At 50.9% G+C, this 20,916-nt stretch overlaps 1 protein-coding gene across 1 annotated transcript in view; it reads left to right on the plus strand.

The window, feature by feature from the left end:
• TMPRSS4 (transmembrane serine protease 4) overlaps positions 1 to 19,788 on the plus strand; it is a 33,354-nt gene extending 13,566 nt beyond the window's left edge. Inside the window, exons 2-13 of the mRNA XM_032868606.1 lie at positions 1,938 to 1,971; positions 5,320 to 5,436; positions 8,125 to 8,277; positions 9,337 to 9,466; positions 11,774 to 11,875; positions 12,827 to 12,867; positions 14,998 to 15,157; positions 16,234 to 16,400; positions 17,188 to 17,286; positions 17,475 to 17,617; positions 18,838 to 18,987; positions 19,381 to 19,788. Of these exons, the coding sequence (XP_032724497.1) occupies positions 1,938 to 1,971; positions 5,320 to 5,436; positions 8,125 to 8,277; positions 9,337 to 9,466; positions 11,774 to 11,875; positions 12,827 to 12,867; positions 14,998 to 15,157; positions 16,234 to 16,400; positions 17,188 to 17,286; positions 17,475 to 17,617; positions 18,838 to 18,987; positions 19,381 to 19,392 (1,308 nt within the window). The 3' untranslated portion in view covers positions 19,393 to 19,788. The remainder of the gene's footprint in view (positions 1 to 1,937; positions 1,972 to 5,319; positions 5,437 to 8,124; positions 8,278 to 9,336; positions 9,467 to 11,773; positions 11,876 to 12,826; positions 12,868 to 14,997; positions 15,158 to 16,233; positions 16,401 to 17,187; positions 17,287 to 17,474; positions 17,618 to 18,837; positions 18,988 to 19,380) is intronic.
• The last annotated feature ends 1,128 nt before the right edge of the window (positions 19,789 to 20,916 follow it).

Here is a 20,916-nt window from a genome sequence, read left to right on the forward strand (position 1 = left end):
CACTTTACAGAGGGGGAACATGAAGCTCAGAGAGCTTAACTATCTCACACCCAAGACTCACAACTGAGATGCAGAACCTATATTCCAACTCTGCAGACTCCAGAGCCTGCTGCCTTTGCGACATCCCCCAGCCACCCAAGGCCTCATGCCACCAAAGGGCAAAGCCAGGCACGTCCCTCCGGCAGATTACAGAGTTCGGGAGGAAAGAAAGGAGCTCCCTCTCCCAATGGCTATGTCTGCCACACTCAGCCAAGGAAACAAACATCCAGGGACATCCCCCTCTCCCACTGCTGCTAACCATACCTAATCTGGGACACCCACCCAGAGGTTAGATGAAGCCCATCACCCCCAAATGGGACTAGGAAAATTCCCAGGTGGAAACATTCAGAATCCTCCAGCTCCTCCACCTACCAGTGGAACCGTCACAACCTCAGCACCACAGGCAGACGAGTCCTGGGATGGAGACCCAGACCCCAGGCAGGGCTGCTGCTCACCCAGCCCCGGGACTCTAGCTCTTGTAGTGACTGGAAAGGAAGCTAAGAGAAGAGAGATTTCTGGGAGGCGCAAGAGTGAGACATGAGCCTTGGCAGTCCCCTCCCCTTATCCTCTGCTTTGCAGGAAAGGCATGAACGGACTTCATATGTGAGCCTTGTGTTAACGGCTTCTGGGTACGACCCTATGTGTCTGTGAGTGTGCTGAATGTACACGTGCAGCAGTGTAACTGGAAGAACAGAGGCTTGTGTTCGTGTATGTGTGTCCATGGTGGCCTAAGAGTACAGTTACAGAAACACCGTAGTGCTCTAGTAACGTTTTGTCTTTGTTTGCTCTGTTAAGTATAACATGTATTTAGTAAAGTGCTCAAATCTAAAGTGTACCCCCCAGTGAATATTAAACATACGTGCCCCCATGTAATCAACACTTAGATCAAGATCTGTAAGTTTTCCAGCATTCCAGAAGTTTCCATTGTGCTGCTTCCAATAACTGCCCCACTTCCCCAGCCAGTGGTAATCAATATTCTGACTTGTATTGCGATAGGTCAACTTCACCTTTTAAAATCTATATATATGAAAGACACAGAGTACACTCTTTTGCGTCAGTTTCTTTCTGTCACTGCTGTCTGTGAGATCAGTCCATAGGTCACTGCACTTAGCACTAGGATATGTTTGTTGTTGAAATATATTCCATCATATAAATATACCACAACTTATTTATCTAGTCCACCACTGATGGACATTTGGGTTTTTCCGATTTGTAGCTATTAGGAATGAAGTTACTACCAACATCTCTGAACAGATACTTCGCTAGACACACGCACTCATTTCTCCTGGCCAATTCCTGGGTCATAGAATCCTAGAATAGTCACATAGTTAGATTTAGCAGATCCAAAGTACCTGTACTGATTTACGCTCCTGACAACAGTGTATAAGAGTCCCAATAGTCCACATCCTCTTCAACACTTAGTATTATCAGTCTTTTTAATTTTAGTCATTCTGGTGTCTCTGCAGAGCTATCTCACTGTGGTGTGAATCTGCATTTGCCTGGTGAGCCATGACATTGAGCATCTTTTGGCCCTGAGTGGCTATTGAAGTACCCCCTTTTGTGAAGTGTCCAGGTTTTTACAGAATTAAATCTATCAAAGTAGGCAAATTGTTGACCAAAACAGATGGCAGGGCAGAATCATCCTAAGTAACCCAGCAACACAACAACCCAGCAGGCTATCATTTCCATAATTGCTAACTAGCTGCTACAATTAGTAAGCTAGTTGTACGTAATAAAGACATGTAACTGAGAACCAGTGAGGTATCACTGAGCCCCCAACTTTGACTCAGCAGGGAGAAGGGGATGCAAATAAGAACCAAGAGCCTGTCCTGAGCCTTCAGCCTCAGCCTGAGAGGTTCCCTCTCTCCGCTCACAGATTGTTTTTCCTTCAATTACAGGATCCTGACAGCAATCAACCCCTGAACAGCCTTGGTAAGCTCAGGTCCAGCTTTGCCTTGTCTACGTCAGCCTCCAAGTTTCAGTCAGTTACCAAATAAATACTATCCCCCTCTTGCACCCCCTCACCACCACCACTGAGGGCTAAACACTATGGAAGATCTCCATCCACCCACTCATTCATCATTCAACAAAAACGCATTAAGCAACTCTAAGGTCCGGGATAATTCTAAAAGTAGGAAGCATGGTCTCCAAGGAAATATGACCAACAAACCTAAAACCCCAAGAGCGGTGTCCTCCAACTCATTCATTCAGTTACTCACTTTCTTATTCATTCAACAACTCTGTGAGTGCCTGCCACGTGCCAGGGTCTGGGCTAGACGCTGGACTAAAACAGGAGGTTAAGACACAGTCCCTGCCCTCACGGAGTTGCCAGTCTGACCTGCTGCCATGGAACAAGCTGGACAAAGGTATTTTCCCTGGTAGACTAGAAAATGATAGTATTTGCCTGATTTACGGGAGAAGAATAAGAGACAAAGCGTTCCCAAATTTAAGGGATTTTTTTTCCACCCTCCCATTCTATTTTGTTAAACCAATGAGAACCACTCCCAATAGCCTGCTGGATCCACCAGACAAGTGAGCAAAGCACAAAATAGTATGACAGATTCCTTGTGGATCTGTCATACTATCCCGCTTACTGCAACAATTTCAGGACCCCACTTTAATAATGATCACAAACAATGTAATCTTCCGCAAGTAAGATGGAGCCAGTTTATACTCTGGAATTCGACAGAATGATAGACCCCTGTGTCCCCAGAGAATACCAGACATCCAAGGGCTCCACCACCTGAGTAACCGTGAGAACCACCAAACCAGAAAACAAGTTAGATTTGCTACCAATGCCCGCATTGAGGGAAGCTTGAGAAGGAGCAATCCGTGCCAAATGATCCGAGATAACACCGTCATGGATCAGGCAAGCTCTGACAAAGTCCCCACAGGAGTAAGCTATCACAAAACAGAAGGAAGTGATGAGGGTTTCTAGTGGTGAAGGGAAGAGCAGGAGCAAAGGTTCAGAGGAAGGAATGAAGGCAGGTGTGCAAGGACCAGGACAGAAACTGTCTGTGTAGCACTGAGGAATGGCAAGTGGGAAGTCCACATGGCCCCAGATCACGCTGGCTTTGCAAGTCTGGAGAAGAGAGTGGTCTAGATCCAGAAGTCATGGAGGGTTCTCAGGCGGGGATGTGACCAGATGACAGCAATGTGCTGGGAGGCGCTGTCCTGCCGCGGTGGGCAAGACCAGCTGCAGGAAAGAATGGTGGCAGGCCGGGAGGCTCGTCATAGCTCATGGTGCTTTGACAAATTTACGTATGAAATGTAAACCCAGAAAACTCTACCCTTCCTGATGCTGTTCTCCCTGAGAACATCAGGGAGGCAGAGACATAGGGACCTGGACAGGGGAACCTATCAAGGGGCTCCCAAGAGTTGAGGCACCTCTGAGGAAATAAGCCACCTCGTATCCCGAGCAGAAGGCGCTCAATAAATAAATCATGCATGAAGGAGGGATGAACAGAATGTCGCCATGTCCACGGTCACGGGGAAGAGGAGAGCTCTGCACTCTAACTGCTGGAAACTTCAAGAAATACCTGTTAAGACTGAGAAGTTCCCTGGTGCCTGCTCAGGACAGGCAACACCAGCCCACGCCCTGTGGGCCTGAGTTTTGTGTCTCCTTCTGAGGAGACACAAGGTTTCCGATGCTTTCCCTTTCAACAGATTCAATGATATCAGCATTTCCTGAGCACCCGTCTCTGGCTGGATGCCATTCTCCGCTCTTGAAGAGCTGAGGAAAGAGCTCGAGACAGACTGTCACCAGCCCTCATTCGAGCCAGGAAACCAGACCTGGAACAAAAATGGGAAGGATGTGCTTAAGAGATCAAGCAAAGAGCGATGCATGTATTTACTCAGCAGACACTTGTTGAAGACACCTGGGATTCAGCAGTGAACAAGAAGAAAAATTCCTTAACTTCAAAGTCTTCATTTCAGAAAGGGACAGGAGGGGATGGAAAATACATATAATATGTAAAATATAAAGTATGTAAAGAGCTGGTAAGTGTTTTTAAAAATGCAGGAGGAGGACAGGTAACACTGGAAGATTACCATTCAAAAAGGGAGGTCAGGAAGGTGACAGACCATGCTACATGGAGGTGAGAAGAAGAGAGCTGACCTATCACCCTCCCTAGACTCAAGGCAGCCAGACTTCCTGCCCTAGCTCGCCCTGGAGAAGCCCCGGGCACCCACCCCGGCTTACTGCCTGCAAGGAGAGAGGATCCCAGAGGACACATCTCAGATACTTCCTGAGAATTTAACTTTTCAGATCCTGGCCCTGGTACCATCTCCTTGGATAACCATATGAATAGACAATATAGTTATTATTAGCTCTGTTTTAGGCACCTCTAGGCTCCTACCTGGTCACCCTAACCCCAAACTTGTTTCCATCCACCTCCTCCCCAGTGAATGATTCACCTTCCTGAATATGAAAACGATCACACATCTCTCTGCTGCTCAAAGCTGTCCATAGCTCCATACTGCCTTCATGATAAAATCCAAATTCCCGGCATGGTGTTCAAGACTCTCTGTGGACCGACACTGCCAGTTCTGCCTCCGTAACACGTACCTGCCCATGTTACATCTGGGGCACACGACAAGCTCACTGTCGACACCCCCAGGCCTCTGCCCAGCTGGTCCAGCCCCCCCCACCGCATCACCACCTACGGAGGCCCATTTAAGTGTTTTGATGGCATCCAGAGGTAGTGGCAACTCTGTCCTTGTGTGCTTCTTCCCCCCAAACTGGCATCTCCTTAAAGACGAGGACCATCCTAGGGACTCCCTATCTGTTGAGTTGGAGATGGAGGCCGTCAGGATGTGCTCAACTGCAAGCACATATCAGGGCTCTACTAAGCATGGAATGAGTTGGAGGTCCCTGCCCTCCTCAAGCTTACAGTTTAACTAAAGGTTAGTCAGAAAAGAGGATAAATGATAGTAAAATAAATGAGTACTTGCCTCTCCCCAGGCAGCTGCAGGGCAGACCAGACAGGGTGAAACACTGTGGAACAGGCTAAGTCAAGACAAAGGGACAACATCTTGTTCCAGAGGCTCCTCTGGGGGGCACAGGTGAAAGATGGACAAGCCTGGATAAGCGAAGGAGGTGGGTGACCTTGAGCTGTTGAAGCTAAGCCCAGTCTGCAGGAATAAAACCCCAGTGCTCAGCAAAACTGTCCCCAAAGCATTCTGCAGCTCAGCCCCATGGCCAGAGGGCAGGTAGGCTGTGAGCCTTGGCGGGGGCGATCTCCAAGGGCTAACAGCAGACTCTGTCCCTCTGCCTCACAGATGTCACCCCCCTGCGCAAACCCCGAACTCCTCCTCTGGAGACCTTCAAAAAGGTGGGGGTCCCAATCATCGCAGCGATGCTGAGCCTGGCGACCATCATCATCATGGCTGTCCTCAGTAAGTGGCAGCCCCCAGCCCTGCCCTCACCCCCTCATGACTGCCCCCACCTCCCCCTCATCCCCCACAGGAAACTACAGCTCCCACATGCCCCTCTGAGCACAACCTTACCCGCCACCCTTCCACCTAGCAGCCACAGACAGCTGAGCTGCACAGAGCTTTGCGTGATACCTGTCCATCCCCCGCTCTGAAGGGAGCCTTCCTCCAAGAGTCAAAGGGGGAGGTGAATGCAGCCCCCACCTACCCCAGATGAACTCTACCACTGCGAACACACAGCTGCACATGGTACAAACCCACACAGGCAATGGGCCAGGGCGGCCACGACCCTGCCTCCTTAGTCAGGTGCCTGCAGACACCTAAGCAGCCCTGAAGGCTAGAAGACTGGGGGGCCCTTTCACCTTTGAGGCAGGGACTCACACAGGAGGCACAGGGGAAGCCACCCAGGCAGACAGGGCGTGTGCACACGCGCGCGCACACACACACAAGCTGCCTGTAGCTCTGTCTTCCTCTTGGCCAATGCCCGAGACCCAGTGTGATCTCTGGCAGGCCATTCAGTAACGAAGACTGAACCGAATGACCTACCATGCCCACCATCCTGGTCTCCTCCGCCACTCCACCACCAACTGTCCTTGCCTCCCCGCCACCGCCACAGTAACAGCAGGCTGCTGACTGCTCTCTCGGGGTGGGGAGCAGGGCACAGCAGACCAGGCTAGCAGTCAGGACACCCCTTGCTGCCGTGTGACCTTGAGTAAGTCCTTTGACCGCTCTCAACTTTAGTCTTCTCCTCTGTAAAACATCCTGTCTCTCCCAGAGGCATGTGGGAGATAATGTGAGTAAAACACCCAGATGAAAATCAGGTGGTGCCAAAGTGTTGGTCACCAGACAGGGTGCAAAGATGCGACAGAGCCGTACACAAAAGCACACGTTTGCTAACCCAGGGAGGATGGGCCCTTCAGGAGCCTGCACTCACAGCCAGAGTGGCATTTCCACTAGCAGCGACCACCACCACTCGGCGATCACTGAGCCCACACCCTCCTCCCCCACTTGAGCATCGGGGCTCAGAGAGGAGGCCTGACACTTAGAGACAGCTGGAACGGGACCCCGGCACCCAGACGGAGCAAGTCCTTTTCCACCTGTGGCAAAAGAAATGCAGATCCACAACACAAACACTACCCACACCCCACCCCTGAGAGCTTGCGCATTTCTTCCGGACCTTGGCTGGCCTTTGGCCCTGGGTCTGCAGCAGCAGCAGAGCAGCTGTCCTAAGCCTGTTCTATTCACGCTAATACAAAGGAGAGCTGGCTTTCTCTGAGCATATGCCTGGCCACACTGGAGAGAGAAAAAGAGGCCAGAGTCATGCAGGCATGCCTGGGCAGGAGTGGTGCACAATTTAGAACTGAGGTCTCCCCATCCCACAAGGCCCTGTGACATGGCTTCCATGCTGTGGTCCCCCGGGTTCTGCAACCAGAGGAGGTCATTTGAACCTCCATCCCAGGCAAGGTTCCCTCAACTTTTTGGCTTCTGGGATCTCAACTGATGACACTGTCATCAAGAGGCTAGAATGACCCTGCTCTACCCTGGGCCCTGACCATGAACCAAACTCTGAAGGTCTAGGAAAGATCCAGCCTGCTCCTTCTCCCGTGCTCCCTCACACCCAGGGCATCCAGGCCAGCAGACCCCAACTCAAAGGCCCTCAGGGAAGGCATGGAGAGGCAGCAAAGAGCTTTGGGGTTAGACAGACCCTGACTGGAATCCTGGCTCTACAGAGAAGTGCTGTGTGGCCTGGGGAATTAAACCCCAACTCTGTAAACCCCCCATAATGTGAGTTAATCACAACAACTGCCTCCTCAGGTTGTCATCAGGATGACACAAGGCAGTGCATGGGAAGCTCCCCACAGTGAGCAGTGAGGCCATGGTCAAATTTGTCACCATCACCTGTAGGGTGGCTAGACAGGGGCAACACTGGAAGGCAGGAGGGAGCTTGGGGCCAAGGGTAGGGTCAGTTGGGCAGGAAGGTCTCTTCCTACCAGGAGCCTTTAGAAATGTGAAGTATTCATTGCCTGAGGAGTTACAAACACTAGACTCATTCCCATTACCCAAGACAGCAAAGAAGGAACAGAATCTGAAAGCAGCAGGGAGGAGACAAAACCCAACAAAACACCAGCCCCTCCGTGGATCTTTCAGCCCCAGATAAAAAACACCCAGTTCTAGAACTGCACTTGGTAGTTACAAGACCCTCACGGCCACCAGCTTACAGAACGTTCTCAACCACCTCACCCCACTGTACAGCTGAGAAAACTGAGGCCCTGGGAGAGGATGTGATAGGTCTAAAGTCACAGGGGAGGCAGCAGGGCCAGCACTCTCATCTTTTGGGCTCGTTACCAGAGGTACTGTGCCAGCACCGGGAGGATGAGGCCAGTGGGGCTGTTTAAAAGTTTCTCCCACACATTCTCTTGCTTCACAACATATAGGTATGGGACAGGCATTACTTTACAGAGACAGAAACGGAGGCTCAGGACTACGTACCCAGGCTATCAAGTGGCATCACTGGGTCTGGAACCCTCACCTGCCTATTTTGAAGCCCAGCACGATTTCAGGGAAACACAGCCTATCCCATCCCCCACCCCCGCCGGGGCTGCCTGCTTCACGGTCAGTCCTCTCTGCCCCCTCCCTGCCCCTGCCTTCCAGTCAAGGTGATTCTGGACAAATACTACTTCCTCTGCGGGCGGCCTCTCCACTTCATCTTGAGAAGGCAAGTGTGTGATGGCCAGCAGGATTGTGCCTCTGGGGAGGACGAGCAGCACTGTGTCAAGACCTTCCCTGATGGGTCCCCAGGGGCAGGTGAGTCCAGGGGCTGGAGGGACCATGGGGGAGGGCACAGCAGGAAACCAGCTCAGGTCCCCCCCAGTTCAAGGCACAGCATCTGCCAACTGACCGGTCAGTTTCCATCCCTACTGCAAGGTTCGAAAGAGCAACAGGACTAGATTCCTAGTACTTAACATGGAGCAAATACTCAGTGAATATGAGGAACAGATGTGGGCTAGAAGGGACAGGAAATTGTAACATAGCCTGCCTCGTTCTGCTACACTGGGATGGAACTGAGGCAGGCAGCTGGATTGGATAACGCTGGGGAGTTCCCTCCTTTCTGTGACATCTGTTCTTTCAAGGGGACTAGAAAAGTGGGTGTCAGGCCATTAACGATTGATCCTTCTATCCATTAGGTGTTTATTGTAGCCTGCTATGTAACAAGACTGAGCTAGGTCCTTCAAAGGACTAGAAGAGGTTTCCAACAAAAACTCACGTTCTTTCTCAGATGGGGCTGGCCCAGCTTCATTCACCTAGTACTTGGGCTCTGGAGAAAAAAGACAGCCAGGAGATGGGTGTTGGGGGTTTTGACGGGCAGGATTAAGTGACTTCCTGCACATATCCTTTTTTTTTTTTTTTTTAAATCAGAAGTCAAATGCCTATGGGCACCGGCCATCCTACTGCCAATAATACTTCCCTCTCAACCTCCTCCCTCAGGTCAAAAGGAAGCTAGGTTCCTCAGTGAGAAGTCCCCCAGGCTAGGCAGGCCATGAGGACCATGGGTAGAGTCACCAAAGATCACCAAAACTGGTTATCTGTAAGAATAAAATGGAGAGCTGCTGGTAATTCTACCAAGACAAGAGGTCCACAAGGAGGTTCCTTCCAGGACATCTGGTCACCCTAGCTACCATCAAAATGAGGCTCAATCAGGCAAAGCCAAATAGAAGAACGTCCTTTGAAATTGAAAGGGTTGGTTTTCTGTAGTGCTCTACAGCCTGGGCGTAGGGAGGTTGTGCTGGTCCCATGATGAATTCTGAGGGAGATGGGCCAGACAGATCCCTGCCCTGGAATTGACCCAGGTTTTTCCCCTCTCAGTCCGCCTCTCCAGGGACCGATCTACCCTGCAAGTGCTGGACCCGGCCACACGGAGCTGGGCCTCTGCCTGCTTTGACAACTTCACAGAAGCTCTGGCCAAGACAGCCTGTGGGCAGATGGGCTATGCCAGGTACCCGGCCCCAGCCTCCAGAGGCCGTCCCCTCACCCCTATGACCTCCTTCCTCCTTTCCTCCCTCCCTTCCTAAAAATATAGATACAGAAGTCAGACAGAACTGCTCTTGAACCGGAGCATTTTCACATAGAACCAACATGAAGTTCAATCTCCTAAACCCCGGTTTCCTCAAGGGTTAACTGGGGCAAGTACTGGCAATGTCATAGGAGAGCTATCAGGTGCAGCGAGAGAATGTAAGCCTCACCACGCACCCCCAACACCATGCTGGCTCCTCGAGACCCTCACTCCTTCACAGCCCAGCAATAAGCTGCCCTGTCCCAGAGTATAATACTTACTTATTCAATGTCCCATTGGTTAAAACTCAGTTTAAACAAACCTGATTCCATCGAGGCCCCATCTGCAATCACAGTTCTGCCAGCAAATTTCTACAGCAGCTCCAAAGCTTCAGTGGGTGAAGAGTTATGTAATCATTAAGAGTGATCTGCTTGATGCGTTTATATTCATTTGATCTTGGCAAAAACCAAAAGGGTCGTTACTACTCTATCTATTTTAGAAACAGGTTTAGGAAAGATAAGTAACTCGCCTGGTAGGAGCTGGGGAGGGAGAGGCTTGGGGGCTGTGCCCAAGCCCCCTTGATTCCTGGGTATCAGGAGTTCTTGCAGCATCTCTGTTTCCAGCTTGGGTAATTCTCTCCTCCCCCCAGGCCTTCCCTATAAAGGGAGGAGAGGCGAGGCCACTGACCACTCAGAGAGCATAACCAGAGAGGAGGGAAAAGAACCCATTTATTCAGCTGCGGAGTGGGGCAGGTCCCCAAGGACTCTAGGAAACTGGTCTAGGCAGAAATGAGAACTGCTAGGCAGACACTGTCAGTCAATCACGGAACTCTCTTCCATCCACCCCTAAAGCAGCCTCCAGGTCCTTTTTCAGTAAACGCTCCTGGCAGCATTACTGATCCATCAGACCTTGTGGCCCCCTGTGCTCTCTGGTTATCAGGCCTCTCTGCTGCTCAACACTCTCCATGTGGCACAGTTGGGCTGCTTATGCCTGGCCCCTGCTCTTACCCCTCCTCCATCAGCAGCCAGGCCTCCCCTGCAGCAAGCCCCTCCTCCTCACTGCAGTCCAGCCACTGCAGCATCAGCAGGGCCCAGCGCCACGGGCAGCACCATGGGCAGCACTGCGGGCTGCAGCTGCCTTATGCAACCAAGGTGTCTCCCAGGCTTCTTAAGGTAATAGGATGCTAACGTTTCTGCCCTTCTGGAGTGCACTAATGTACCAAACCAGCTGGCTTCTTGAGTTCTACAGAATCAATGCCAGTCAGAATTATTCATTAGGATGTAATGGGTGAACACAGCTTAGCTTTCCAGGGACTATCCGTTTCCACCACTGTCCCTCCTTCCAAGTCTCAGATTTCTCTCCTCTCTCCTTCTTCCACCTAGATAAGAAGCCCTTTTTGTCCCAGGACCATAAACCTGAGATGGCTCAGGATGGGAGAGGCTCTAGAGATCAGGAGGTCCACCTCTCATTCTACAGAGGGAGAAAGTGAGGCTTAAGGAAACCCAGGGAAGGGTGTGACCTGTCAAGGTTACACATCAAGCTAATGTCAGAGGCAGGACAAGAGCCTCCATCTCCAGGGTTCTGAAACCCAGTACCGCCACACCCAGGCCCTTCCAGGTGTACCTGGGCCCACCAGGTATGCACAACTCCTGCCTGGGAATGTGAGAACATCAGTGGCCAGTAACCCCATGCCTCAGTCATCCTGAACCCTGCACACAGAGCCAGCACTAGCATAGCTGGATGGGGAAGAACAGACGATCAGGACAACGGGATGACTCGGGGGAGACTTCCTGGAGGAGCTAAAACTTAAACCCAAGGTTTGAAATTAGACAAACACGGATCAGTGGAGAGAAAGAGGGAGGGTGCTCCAAGGGAGAGACTCTTCCGGACTCATGTGAAGATTGATCTCATCCTGTCCTACCTCCAAGGGCGCCATAAAGTACCCCCACTACCCAATTCAGCCCAGATGCCTTGTTTGGAAAACCAGATATCCACATTCTAATTCCCTGGCTATGATTCAGGAGAAAATATCCTAGGACATTTGAAATAGGGCTACAGCTGGGAGTTAGGAAAGCATGTCCATAACTTGTCCAGAGCTCTGGGAAAGCAAGACCACATCAGCATTGTGCCCAGATCTGAGTCCTGGGACACATTCTTTCCCATCGCAGCTCCTGGGAGTGGGGGCTACTCCCAACATCTTCTAACCTCCTGCCCTAGCTCACATCTCTCTCTCTCTCCCAATGTGAGCAGCAAACCCACCTTCAAAGCTGTGGAGATTGGCCCAGACCAAGATCTGGATGTTGTTGGAATCACAGAAAATGGCCAAGAGCTTCAGGTGCAAAACCTAAGTGGGTAAGTGGGAGGACGCCCCCTGGCCCACGAGAGGCTCACATATGGAGGCTGCCATCGGGGCTGTAGGCAGCCACCCCAAGCAGGTGCAGCAAGGGGAATATAAGTCAGACCACAGGAAGAACTCCAGGCCATGTAGACTGTCAGATACCAAGAGCTAAAGAATCAGATTTCTGAGAGGTTTTCTGGGTTGACTCCATTTTTCATATAAAACAAACAGCTGCACAAGGTATGGTGTCTACATATTGGTGGCCTTTTCATCCAAGAATAAAATGAAAAATTTTCCTACTGCTTTACGCTCCCAATTAAACCCAACAGGCAAGATTCCAAAGGCCACTTTGTCCATCCCAGCCACTTACCCAGGCCAGGGTAAGACCTCTCCACGTTCCCAGCTCTCCAGAGAAAAGGCCCCACAGCCTCTGGCAGCGGCCTGTTCCTCTGCCTCCCCACCCCGCATGAGAGCTCAGCATCTAGAGAAAAATGGTCACATGGCAGCAGAGAGTACCAGAGAGGATGCTGGCTCCCCAGCATTTGGGGATGCTGCTGAGGGCTGCTCATTCTCTAGAGAGTAAATCTTAAAAAGAACCAAGATGGTAGCAGAAGGATCATGTGCCTGTAATTCCACAGAAATCCCCCTTTTCGTTCACTTGAAAAGCACACAGCGTAACAGACACTGTTCCAGGCTCTGCTCTCCTCCACTCCAGGATGCCAAGGGCTCAGGTTGGGCTCAGACGCAGGCAGGGCCCAGCACATTGTGAGTCCTTAACATCAAGGATCTTAAACCCAAACCAACTGAATTGCATTGAACTAAATGGTCGTGTGGTTTCTATATAGTCCCTCAGCATGTGGATTCCAGATTTTCCAAGTGCGGGAAGGGGACTGGGGTCAACAGGGTCAGGGGACCGAAGTCCGCACCTCCCACAGAAACCTCAAGGCCCTGTGTCTCCCTTCCAGACCCTGTGTCTCAGGCTCCCTGGTCTCCCTGCACTGCCTTGGTGAGTACGCCCCATCTCTGAGGGTTTGGGCCCTGGGCCAGCAAAGAGTGGGGAGAAAGACCTTCATCCTCATTCTTAAATCTCTCAGACTCTAAGTTTCTCTCTGTTTTGTCCCAAACTTACTTCCTTGGGCCTTGGGTTTATAGGGCAGTGCTCCTTCAAGTGGGGACGTTAAGAACTCTTTAGTACCGTCCACACACAACCCCACAACCAAAGCAGAGAGCTGGCAGGGAAGAGAAAACTGGAAAGGATAGAACTGGGCCTCCACGCCCTCCCACCCTGGTCAGGCCCACAAGGCCTCCTCCATCACAGTGTCATTTAGTTTAGCAAAAACAGACTGTGTCTAGCACTATCAGGCACACTAGCACTATCAGGCACACAGGTAAGTCAAAGAATTGGCCATTCTCCTCAGGAGTTTATAACAGAGACAGAGAGCAGAGAGAGAGAGAAAGACGCAAGGCCACAGCTGGGAGGTGCCAGACTGAACAGCGCTCATAGCTGACTGCCACAGAGAGACCCAGGCACCAGTCCCACTGGCTTCCAGTGTGACCTTGAGTAATTCACCTGACCCTTCTGAGGTTCCTCTTCCCAAGAAAGCCTTTTGTCCAACTGCCCCAGAAGATCCTTACAGAGAACAGAAGAGAAAACAAGCTCTGTGACCCAGCTTGTCCTCCCAGACTTGTGGAAGAACTGAACAGAGCCTGCCAGGCTGGCCAGATACTGGATAGGCGGAGTGGAACAAGGCCACTGTCACTGCCTTTGCCGTTGGGTAGTATATAGGCTTCCCTGTTGGATGTTAAGATGTTCTATCGTGATGCCCACAATCCCTGGTGTGTGGGGACGGACTCATGGTGGCTAGCTAGTGAAAGACTGAACCATTAGTCACATCATCTGTGCTCTGAGCTGAATGGCCCTGATGTCGCAGGGAGGTTGAAGTCACAGATCTTCCCTTGAGGAGCTGTCAGTCTTAACAGGAAGACCAAAGCACAAAGGAAATGAAAGACAGGCCAACACTGGGAGCAGGCTATGGAAATTCCAAGACGGGGTGGGGGGGGCTCTCCAGGGATTGGGCGGCCCCCAGGGGGTGGTACCCAGGCTAAACACTGAGCTGTAAGCTCCCAGAAGGGAAGGACCATGTCTGTCTGTCTGTCTGTCCTGTCCTCCACTCTCTTCCCAGCATCCCTGAACTCAGTAGGCACTTAATTCAAATTTGCTGAATGGATCAATGGTTTAGATAAATAGCAATAGGACAGCATCTCAGGGATGGGGGCTTCCTCAAGCAAAAGAAGAAAAACTTTTTAGGGAGCTACACAAGCAGATCGATTTGGCTAGACGGAAACTTCAGACAAGGACAGTGGGCAGCTGCCAGAAGGACTTTAAACTCTGCTCTAGAAAGAAAGATGCCTCGGGGCTGTGAGGGAGCAAGGAGACACGGAGAAAGCAGATTTTGGAATAACAAGTATCTGAAAAGCCCCTGCCTGGCATAGGCCCAGAAAGGATGGCAGCCTTTTCCTGAGAGAACCACCACTGTGGCCGTGACCACCAGGACTGGAGAGACTGGAGGGCAGGAAGATGGGAATGGAGGCTTTTACCAGAGCTTGAGGGCCATGATGGAAAAGCCAAGGACAGTGGCATATGAAAGAGCATAGGATGTCAAATTGGGAGACTTACTCATCACAGGGGAAGGGACTTGGAGAAAGGTGAGTTTAGGATAGGAAGATCTAGTATCTGGAATGTTCTTCCCAGTCCCGGCTCCCAGAGCAGTTTGTGGGCGTCTGCTTGCCAATACTCCACAGGAGCAGCTGGGACACTCCACCTGGGCAGGACATTTGTAATTCTCTATCACCTGTTTGGTTTGAAGGCCATGAATTCCCAGCACAATGGACACACCCATGTTCACAATATAAACACATCCAAAGCCCAACAAAAGAGAAGGAGATTGGGAAAAAAATCTATGGTCTGGGACACCAGCTCCCTAGGAATAACTCAAAATGGGCGGTCCTCCCCACCCGTCCAGGTCCCAGTCATAAGGGCCCTGCTCTAAGGGAACTGACTCAGGGCTCCAAGGGGAGGCAGTCCATCCCTCAAGAGCCTGACTCCTGATTTCTCCCCCGTCCCTGCTGACTCCAGCCTGTGGGGACAGCCTGAAGGCCCCTCGGGTAGTGGGTGGGGAGACGGCCTCTGTGGATTCCTGGCCTTGGCAGGTCAGCATCCAGTACAACAAACAACACATCTGTGGAGGGAGCATTCTGGACCCCTACTGGATCCTCACGGCAGCCCACTGTTTCAGGTAAGGCTGCACCACAAGGAAGCCTTGGGGGCTCAAAGACTTGGAGGGGCCTAAGTATCGGGGTTCCCTGCCTCCCAGCCTGTGTTCCAAACCCCTATCCTCTCTTTCCCCTCCCTCTACAGAACACGTCCTTGGGTGTGGCCACCCCCAATGAGACACTGAACACGACATCCTTTGTTAGCCACCCAGGGTCTGAGAAGAAGGCGCTGGTCGCCAAGCTTGATCACCAAGCTTGACCTCTTCTAGTTGGGAAGCAATCAGATACCCAGGGTCCTCAGTCCAGCCCCTACTCACTCCACAGAAGCTCTTCCCATCCATCTTCCTGGAGTCCTGAGAATGCGCTCCTTCTGCCAGTCTTCTCTGGAGTGGTTCTGGGGTTGAGAGTCACTGCCACTCCCCCATTATACCCAAAAACTTAAAGCAGAAAGCATAGATTCCTTTACAAGCCAGCAGAGAGAGGCCTGCCCATACCTCTGGGGAAGGACTACTCCCAAGCCCTCTTCACTTTCCTTCTTTCATTCATTCATTCATTCAATATCTAATGAGTACTATATTATGTATCCGTATGCATTAGCTCTGTCAGCGCCTTAGAGGAATTCAGAGTGTAGGCCAGAGATTCTTAACCTTTGAGATCTGACAAAGCTCTAAGTCCTTTCCTGGGAAACCACCCATGCACACTATGCAGGGAGGAGTGTCGGGAGGCAGACAGACAAGTGCATAACGAAACTGACAATACAAGTACCACTTGAGTAGCACAGACAGTACCAGGGGCAGGAAAGTGCCAGGACCCCAGAGCTCAGGTGCTGGGAACAGCCCTTTCCCTGGCCCTCCAGTTAGAAGTTTCCTTGAGCAGGTTTCACCAGGGGAAAGGATCAAATTCCCTTTTAGAATTTGTCCTTTTGTAAGGGATTCCTCAGACCTGCTCCTTCTCTACCACCCCTGGCCTCAACATCATAACCCCCTACAGCAGGGACATTCAGCACCCCAACCCCCAGCACCCTGGGGACCCAGCTGTGGGCAAAGACTGCACAGGCTTGGTTCAGGCCTGAACCCCGCTGTCTCTGCCCCCCACCTAGGAAGCATCACGATGTGTCCACCTGGAAGGTGAGGGCTGGCTCAGACAAACTGGGCAACTTCCCATCCCTGCCTGTGGCCAGCATCTTCGTCATTGAGCTGAACACCACGTACCCAAAAGAGAAGGACATTGCCCTCGTGAAGCTGCAGTTCCCACTCACATTCTCCGGTGAGAGGGAATGTGGGAACAGACCCCTTAGGCCAGGTTATACTCCCCTTCTGCTACTAGCTCACTACGTGGCCTTGGGCACACTGCTTCTCCTCTCAAGCCCTCAGCTGTACATTTGTTTCCAGTGAATACACCAGCCTAACATCAGCAAGGGGCCATGAGAACCCTTTCAGTTGTCAGCTCGCAGCCTGCCCCACCCAAGCTGGGTTCTTTTGAGGTCTGTTTTCTCCACGTGGAGCATCTCAAGTGAGAATCATAGACTCATCCAATCTTGGGGCTGTAAGGGAACTAAAAGATCTTCTAGTCCATCCTCCACCCTCAACGAGTGCCAAGAGCCTGCACCGTATCTCTGCCAAGGGGTTACTGTGCCCACCTGGTCTCCTCCACAGGCAGAGAGCTCATTACCTTTAAGGCAGCCCATGGACTCTTTGAACAGCTCTGTTAGATGACTCATGCTTGGATAGTATTTCTCAGCATTTGCAACTGCCAGTTCCACAGGACACTGGTCCCTTGGAGAAAAAACAGGTTCTATTCTAAATTTGGGAAACATTTTTATAGTAGAGCTCTTTTCTTGGGGCACATTAGCATATAAAGATATAATAAGGCATTTAATTTTTAATTTGCTTGGATTATGTTTAAACTATACTTCAACTTATTTGACCACAGAACTTTCTCATGCCACTTCTGTTAACATCCCCTGGAATACAGGTCATAGAAACCCTGGTGTCAACCTTTCCAGAGCATTTAGCCACCAGGCTCTCCCCCCCTTTCTCTCTGCTCCTGGCAGGCACAGTCAGGCCCATCTGCCTGCCCTTTTTTGATGAGGAGCTCACTCCAGCCACCCCACTCTGGGTCATCGGATGGGGCTTTACGAAGCAAGATGGAGGTAAGTCCTGGGTTCAGGAACACAGGGCTGAGGGAGCAGCTCCTGGAGGTGATGGGAAGGAGGACCACCCTGGGGGAAAAAACCCCTCCTGGAAATCCAAGCACTGAGATGCCAGGTAACCCAGAGAATTGTCCTGGGTGGGGGTGAGAGGCAAGAATGGGAATACGCATGTGTTTTCACCTTCCCAGGAAAGCTGTCTGACACACTGCTGCAGGCCTCAGTCCAGGTCATTGACCATACTCGGTGCAACGCAGAGGACGCATACCAAGGGGAAGTTACTGAGCAGATGCTGTGTGCCGGCATCCTGGAGGGCGGCGTGGACACCTGCCAGGTGGGATCATGAGGGAGTTCCTTGGATAGAGATTTTAGTCCTGGAAAAACAAGTAAGTCCAGAGGCCAACAGCCCCACATGAAGTCCTGCATACAGCGGGCACTCAGTCGTGATGAAGGGAAGAACAGAGAGAGGGAGGGAAAGAAGGATTACAGTCAGATAAGCAAGAAAGGATGGACAGAGACAAGCAGAAAGATTTCAGGTGTGTATTTCACCTACAAAGGCGGTTAGCCAACCCACCTGCTCTTATCCCCCATCACCCACAGGAGTAGGGGTCATGTGAGGGCAGGAAGGCCAGGTCTGTTTTCTCTAGAACTGTCAAGATGCTGCACTAGACTAGAGAAAACCCATCTCCTGCTGGATGAGCCCTGGAACAATGCCTCCCCCGCCCCCAAACCCCATTAGTCCCTAAATACATTTTCACTCCCTCCATCCCCAGAAGTTCTTCCGAGCCATTTTCACTAAAGCCCTTAACCTCACTCTGACCCCATTCTCAATCATTAAATTCCTCCACTCAAGAGGTAGCTCTTGGCCATCACTTGAATGCCAGGTGAATACTGGGTTTTGGGGACAGTGTCTTCTGCCCTCGGGGAGTTCACAGTGGTGGGCAAGAGGGGCAGTTAGGCTCTGGTGTTACTGGGTTCTGAGGGAGAAGTCTCAGGGGCTGTAGAAGCTGGGACAGACACCCAAAGTAGTGCACTTTTCACTATCTGACATGCTCTGGTCTATTGAGTTGTTTGCTTGTTTATTCTCTCTCTCTTCTCCATCTAACTCTAAGCTCCCTGAGGGCAGGATCTTCGTTCCTTTCATTGATTGAATCCCAGTTGTCTAGAATGGTACCTGGCAGGCAAAAGGCAACCCATGAGCAGCTAAATAAATTTAGGAAGTACTGGATTAAACAAAGATAATCAGGCTTCTCACTGAGGAACCCCTCAGGGCCTTGAGTTTGCTAGCGCGCCTTGTGAATCTGAGAGAAGGCACACCAACAACTTACTTGACCACAAAAAGAACCCTTTTGCCTCAAATGGAAGGGCCTTCCAGGCTGCAGGAACAGCATGAGCAGAGGCAGTGAGGGCAGAACAGCACAGAACACTGGGGAGCAGCTGGGGGAGCACAGAGGAACAGATGGGCCAATGCGAGGAGGGGAAGAAAGAGAAGCCCACTCCTCCACCCCGCCCCTGCTTGCCCTCCCCAGCAACCCCTGGTCCGATGTTTCACAGGGTGACAGCGGTGGGCCCCTGATGTATCACTCTGACCAGTGGCAAGTGGTGGGCATCGTGAGCTGGGGCCACGGCTGTGGGGGCCCCAGCACCCCAGGAGTATACACCAAGGTCACAGCCTATCTCAACTGGATCTACAATGTCCGGAAGGTGAGACTGTTGTGCCACCCCCTTCCTCCACCTTAAAGGTACAAACTACCTTTAGTTTGACTTAAGTGGCTCTGAGATGACCCCTGACATCCTAAATCATCTTCCCCACCAGGGAAAACCTGAAATTCCACCAGAAGAGCTGAAATTTCTTAGTCTGAGATTCCAAATGAATGCAAACGCCTTAGGGTATAGAATACACCCAGCTTTATCATTCTCTATTCTCTGGCTGAGAGTTTCCCAGGAACAGACTCCATGAAGGAGAAGGGTGGAAAGGCTCAAAAAAATTCCCCAGAGGAGAGAGGAGAAAAGAGCTTCAAAAAAGGCAGGCTAATTCCACACACATCACCACCTTGTCCAGTTTCAAATCATGTTTTTGTTGGTCTCTTATCATAGTCAGAGTCATGATGCTGCTGCCCCTCCATTCTCCTGGAAACAGCCTCCCCCTGTCCTGCCCACCTGGGGATCCCAGAAGTCAGACGGAGCAAGAGCCCCCAGGGGCACACCACTCTGCCCACAGCCTCAACATTTCTTGGTGCAGCAAATGGCCTCCATTCTTGTAAAAGACCTCACAGCCCAAAGGCACCCAGAAGGAATTCAGCAGCCCCAGCTCTGCCACCCCTGGGGCTCCTGATGTCCCTGAGAGAAAGACACAGCACACTGGACAGGCCAGCCTTCTGGCCAAGGTCTCAGAGGCATTGCTAAGCACAAAAGAAACTTTCCCACCTTGCTGAATGGAAGCAGACTCTCCAATGAGAACCCAGATCACCAAGGATTGGACTAGAGGGAGGAAAGAGTCTAAGCCAGCCCACTCCTCCACATATCCCCAGGCCCAACAGAGCAAGAAACAAGTTGTAATTTAAAATGCACTGTCCTGCTATTGGTACAACTACTATTACTTACTGTTATGACTGTTAGCTCTATGGCTGCTGCTATTAAACAGGTGTGTGAAGTCCTTCACACAGGCGGACTGGGCTGCATGCTAAGAACTGAGCTTGGACTATTGCATCATTCTTGAGTCTGAGTATGAAAAGGTCTTGGGGAGACCACGGATTCTCAAACAACAAAAAAGAGACCCAAAGACCAGAGAGAACACCTATGACTTGGGAGAGAGAGGATTTAGGTACTCAAGACTGACAGTAAATCATGGTTCCCCCAGTGGCTGGGAAGAAGATACTGTACCTTTGAGTCCTTACTTCTACCTAGAGAGTCCAGGCTGGTTGCTTTCATTCTTTAAAAAAAACAAAAAAATTATCACCTGTAAAGTCTGAGGTGGTCCCTAAGTGGGGTTCTAGGGACATAAGCACAAGCCCTACACTCAAATGGTCAGAGAATTAAGCCCCATGGACTTCTTGGGCCACTGTATGGGGGCCTGGGTATTCTGAGGCCTAAAACCTGAATATACTTGGTCAGATCCTAAATATACTTGACAATGCTTTACGAGGTTCTCAGAAAATAACAGAAATCCTCAAAGACGAAAAAAACAAACAAACAAACAACACAATCAACCAAACAAAGCTATCAGAATCATGAGCTGAAACAAAGATATCTGGGAGCAACAGATATCTTGTCCAAGGGACCAAGACCTATATGAAAGCTGAGATCAGAACTAAACCCAGACCCAGTGCTCACCATCAAAGATCAGCCAAGATTTTTTTTTTTTAAGATTTTATTTATTTATTTGACAGAGAGAGATCACAAGTAGGCAGAGAGGCAGGCAGAGGGAGAGAGGGAAGCAGGCTCCCTAACAGGGAGCCCTATGTGAGGCTCGACCCAGGACCCTGGGATCATGACCTGAGCCGAAGGCAGAGGCTTAACCCACTGAGCCACCCAGGCGCCCCCAGCCAAGATTTTTTAAAAAGAAAACCTCGGGAGTGGGAATCATCAAAAAGAACAAATTTAAAACCTCAAGGACCTTAGATGTTAGAATTA

This window comes from Lontra canadensis, unplaced genomic scaffold (genome assembly GCF_010015895.1).
Source record: "Lontra canadensis isolate GAN:19392208 unplaced genomic scaffold, GSC_riverotter_1.0 scaffold36, whole genome shotgun sequence".
Taxonomy (NCBI): Eukaryota; Metazoa; Chordata; class Mammalia; order Carnivora; family Mustelidae; genus Lontra; species Lontra canadensis.